This window comes from Pygoscelis adeliae, unplaced genomic scaffold (genome assembly GCF_000699105.1).
Source record: "Pygoscelis adeliae isolate BGI_AS28 unplaced genomic scaffold, ASM69910v1 Scaffold728, whole genome shotgun sequence".
Classification (NCBI taxonomy): Eukaryota; Metazoa; Chordata; class Aves; order Sphenisciformes; family Spheniscidae; genus Pygoscelis; species Pygoscelis adeliae.
Genome location: NW_008825337.1, coordinates 229,722 through 234,496, shown reverse-complemented (window position 1 = coordinate 234,496; position 4,775 = coordinate 229,722). Strand labels below are relative to the sequence as shown.

The 4,775-nt window shown below is 53.5% G+C and overlaps 1 protein-coding gene across 1 annotated transcript in view; it reads right to left on the bottom strand.

Moving 5' to 3' along the window:
• Positions 1–56: 56 nt before the first annotated feature.
• KIF17 (kinesin family member 17) overlaps positions 57–4,775 on the bottom strand; it is a 22,405-nt gene continuing 17,686 nt past the window's right edge. Inside the window, exons 15-24 of the mRNA XM_009330342.1 lie at positions 4,196–4,306; positions 3,837–3,923; positions 3,337–3,440; positions 2,343–2,437; positions 1,851–1,944; positions 1,246–1,394; positions 800–947; positions 524–644; positions 314–420; positions 57–230 (exon numbers count right to left, since the gene is read on the bottom strand). Coding sequence (XP_009328617.1) covers positions 81–230; positions 314–420; positions 524–644; positions 800–947; positions 1,246–1,394; positions 1,851–1,944; positions 2,343–2,437; positions 3,337–3,440; positions 3,837–3,923; positions 4,196–4,306 — 1,166 coding nt within the window. The 3' untranslated portion in view covers positions 57–80. The remainder of the gene's footprint in view (positions 231–313; positions 421–523; positions 645–799; positions 948–1,245; positions 1,395–1,850; positions 1,945–2,342; positions 2,438–3,336; positions 3,441–3,836; positions 3,924–4,195; positions 4,307–4,775) is intronic.

Below are 4,775 nucleotides of genomic sequence, written 5' to 3'. Positions count from 1 at the left end.
TCCCGTGGCCCCTCGTCCCTGGGGCGGCGCGGGTGGTGGGCGGGTGGGGGAAAGGCTCTTCCTCCCCCGGGGGGTTCAGCTCAGTCGGATTTCTCCTTCTCCTTCATGTGCAGGAAGACGATGCTGAACATGAAGAGGCCAACCATCATGGAGAAGGCGCCGGCGTAGTACGGGTACGCCGAGGGGATGAAACGTTCGTACTGCGTGTGCTGGAGGGGACGCACGGACACCTGGGAGGGGAGAGAGCGGGCCCCGTGAGTCCGGCGGCCCGGCCACCCTTCCCTCTCCGGCGAGTAATTCCCACCGCCCGTACCTGGGTAGAGGAGTAGAGGTGGGTGTAGCCCAGCCGGTTGTAATCCACTTTGAACTGAAACACCCCGTAGACGTCCGGCAGCTTGAACCGCACGCTGTATTTGCCGCCTGAGAAAGAGAGGGCGGCGAGGTTCGGGTGACGCCAGAAGGTGTGGAAGCCGAGCGGCGAAAACACCCCCAACGCGGGGCCGGGGCGGCGAGGGAAACCTACCGTTCCTCTTCAGGAAGGTCCGCACGAAGGGATCGATGCGGACAAACTCCAGCTGAATATCGTCTCCGTCGAAGGGGACCCACTTGCCGTCAGAAAGCTTTTCGATCACGATGCTGTACTCCTGGAACGAAGCCACGCAGCGCGCCGAGTTAACGAGCGACGCCCGAAAACGAACCTCGACCCATTCCGAGTCCATATTCTCCCAAATTCCTTTTCCAAAGCAGCTCCCACGTCCCCTTCCTGCCCGCACCGCAGGCTGCGAGCAGGCAGCCTTACCACGAGATCGGTGACGGTGTAGGCATTGGGAGGCGCGAGTTCCCCCACACGGTGGTGGGACACCGCTCCGACGCGCAGCACTCCCTCCTCCTTGAACACCCAGCGGGACAAGGCAACAGCCAGCTCGTAATTTCCCGTCTGCGAGTATCTACGGACGAAGGAAGGCTGAGAAAGGATGGCAGCCGCGCCGGAGAAACACACCGCGTGCCGAAACCCGAACCGTTAATAGATGTGAAAGCAACAAAAAGCCGGCCAGGGTTAAAAGAGGGAATTGCTTCCCAAAGCCCTTTGTTCCACGAGGCCAAAGGAACGCCTCACCCCCGATTTCATTCCCGCTTCCTGCTGTTCCCCGTAACATGAGTATTTGCTGCCCGTTTCCCAGGACTTTCTTCATCAAAGAGCTCCCCAAATATTCCTTGGCCAGGGACGCCAGGAAGCCAGCGTACCTCTTGGAGCCAGGGGTAGCTTTCTGCACAGCCGAGTTGAAGAAGGCATCGCTAAAGAAATCCAGGGAGCCACTGAAAACAACGCGGGCGTTGTTCCGGGCTTGGAGCCCCGCGATCAGAAGGGTGTTCTTCCCGACCGCGTGCGGGTACTGAAAAGGAACGCGTTTAGAAAGGCGTTTAGCCAATTCGGGGATGATTAAAAGGAGAATTGATCTCCGGTTTGCTGCGGGGTGGAACAGTCTGACTGCAGCTAGCACAGCCCGCAATTAACTAGGAACCAAGAAGCTCAGAATAACCGGTAACGGATTCACAGCTTCTGCCCTCTCCGACTGGAATGAAACCAGGAGATACGCTTTCATCTGGGCTGGCCTTTCTTCCAAAGCATCCCTCGCGCGGGACCTTTTTCCCACCAACAAAAAGCAAAGAGGAAGATTGCCAGGGCAACGTCGGAAAGCAGAGGCCAGCCTGACGCTTTCAGAAAAAAAAATAATAAATCAATCAATCTGGAGACTAAACACTCGAGGATTTTTCCAAGCTGCTGGAACGTGAGGGACTTCAATCGCAGAAGTATAGCCCACAAGAGGGGAAAAAGTAACTGAGCGTACCTGCGTAATAGGCTTATCCGGGAAGAAGGAGTACGAGGTAGAAGAGCCAGTCAGGATGTCCAGCACCAGCGGGTTGTCAGGATCAGCCACCATCCTTGCAGGGAGAGGCGCGGTGAGCAGCACAAAGACCCCCCCCAGGGTCCTCGTTGTCCCCCCCCGCCAGGAACGCGCAGCCGCCAACTCAACCGCGCCAACCTCCTCACGCCTTCGGATGTGGCAAGACAACTGCACACACCGAGAAATGACGTATTTTCCCCAAGATACATAGTCAAGCTTCGCTAATTTACGTTAAGAAACATTCCTAAGTCAACAACTAAGCTGCTTTGGAGATGTTCTTTTCATCCTTACCTGAAACCAAGAGAGGTTGCTCGTGTTAAGAGTCACAGCCGGCTAACCCTACGCTTACCTCGCAGCAACACCGGTACGTTTGCTCCGCTTCCCCAACAACGGCCACCCCGCCTCACTCCCCACGCCGCGCTGCAGGTCGCTTACCCGACTCCTCGGAAAAGGATGGGGTTCAGCGCCGCTTTCCCCACGATGGTGGGGGCCTTCAGGAGATTTTCAGCGTCTGCGACTATGAGCGTGTGCTGGGAGAAACCGGAGAGATCGGCGTGACCGCGCTGCACGGGCAGGGGGGGTTGACGTTTGCTGGGTTCTAACGGCAAGCAACAGCTTCTCTCGTTACTTGAAAGTTAACTTTGTTTTTACAGACAATTAAAACCGAGCAGCTGTTGGGTGAACGTCACAATTCAATTAAAAAGCAGAAAACCAGCATTTTTTTTTGTTTAATTATGATCAAATTAAATTAAGGCTGATAGATAAGGAAATGTAAACCACCTTTTGATAAAGATAGCAAGACCTCCGGTATTTTACTTCCCCATATTTATCAACTTCCATCCTTAAACGAGGACAACATCCACGTACTGCTTAGTTAAATTTAAAGAAGAAAATTAGCAGAGTATATTAAGTTCAGAGCTTAATATAGGTTTTAATTTTAAAGTACTGGATGACACTGGGGGGGGGACACGGGACGGACACAATGGCAACGTGTACGTTTCTATACTGGTCTCTGGGACTGAAAATCCCCCTTCCCACACCCAAAGCGTCGCACTCGGTGTCTGGCGCGCTTCACCCACAGGCGAAATCCCCCGCTCCCCCGCCCCGCTTCAAAACCACCGTTAATCGTGGTGTGACTGCCCGAGACACGGTGACAATTTGGTATTACTCAGGGCGGTGGAAAGATCAGACCCGGGACGTTCAGAAAGATGGATTTAAGGGCAAAGACCCCGAAGGAGCACAGCTTTGTAGCGTTATGTCACCCTGCCAAGCAGAACTATTTATGACTTTCTTGGGAGGAAGCTGAGAAAACGGAGAACGGATGGAAGAAAAAAAGGGAAAACGAGGACAGAAGATTCATCCCCAAACCTTTACACCTAAGTTCTCATTAAAAAAAACCACCCCAAAACGTGCGGGCAAACCCGTTTACCTGGCCGGGGTCGGATATATCGTAGTTGTGATGGTCGATGACAGCTGTCCTTTCCTCATCAAACTCGATCCCACACTCGCTGCCCAGCTCTCGCAGCGGGTCGCCTGGGAAGGACAAACGGAGTCTCCGTTAGGCAGCGCGTTCGGGACGCGACGCCACTCTCAGCACTCAAAATAAAAAGTAAGTTCAGCTTAGAGTCACGCGATCAACACTCTACGAGCCAAACCCTGAGGAGCAACACAACCTCTCCCAGCTAAATTCCCATTCAAAATGTGGGAAGACAAAAAAAAAAAGGCTATTTATCACCCATTTCCTTACAGCACAAACCTTGAGGTTCACAATGAGGAACAAGAAACTGTGTTTTCTCACCATTTTTGTTGCAGGAACTCAGAGAAGGATGAATAAACTATTTGCTCATTGCAGAGCGGAAGCAGTGTAGGAACCTGTTATAACAAGTGGCTGAAGCGCGCTAATTTGCTCTGACAAGCGTTTGTACTTACCGATGTCCGAGCTGGCGGCGACCAGGACGCTGCCACCACCGTCGATGAAAGCGGTGATGGTCTCCACGTTGATGTTTCCACCAAAATCTGAAAGCGCACGCCAGAAATTCGTGACTGGTTCTCAGAAATAACACCCCGGCAGAATTAAACCACGGCAAAACACCAAATCATTTTTATCGTGGCTGAAAGAACCACCGTTAAAGGCCTGGAAGCATCCACAGTTTGCTGCTGGGTACAAGACACAAAGGATAACGTCTACAGCGCAAGATTTAATTAAAATTCACAAAGCAGTCGGAAATCCCCTTCCAAAAATGCCACCAAGCTTCAAAAGCGCTTGAGTTTTCCCCTCCTGTATTTACCTTCTATGGACGGTGAGAAGATGATCAAGTTGTCATACAGAAATTCTCCATATTTTATCAGGGACAGCCCCGCATCTGCCGCTGTCCGGAAAGTGAGATCGAAGCCCCTGTCTGCAGCCACAAAACAAAACTGACAACCTTCGCATTTCACGAAATCGACACGTGCAGCAGCAAAGCAGCGTCAAGATCCTGAGTTTTATTTCCCCAACAAAAAGCGGTGTTTTGGAAAAAAAAAGGCGCGGGGCTTTGGGGCTTGGTTTTATGTGCCCCCGAGGAGCCCCTTTGTTGCAAGGACACCCCGTTGACACCCATCAAGCGGGGACCAACACTGCAGGGGAGCCAAACTACAGGCGTGGGGGAGGGGGGAACAACCCTGATCTCCTCCCCCAACCCAAGCAAGGGACCCCAAACACCCCCTTCTCCCCCAGGGAACCCCAACCTCCTCCCTCGGTCTGATCAGGGGATTCCAACCTCCTCCCTCAGCCCGGCCAGGGGACCCCAGCCGCCCCCCTCGCCCCTAATCTCCTCCCTCAGCCCGGCCAGGGGACCCCAGCTGCCCCCCTCGCCCCTAATCTCCTCC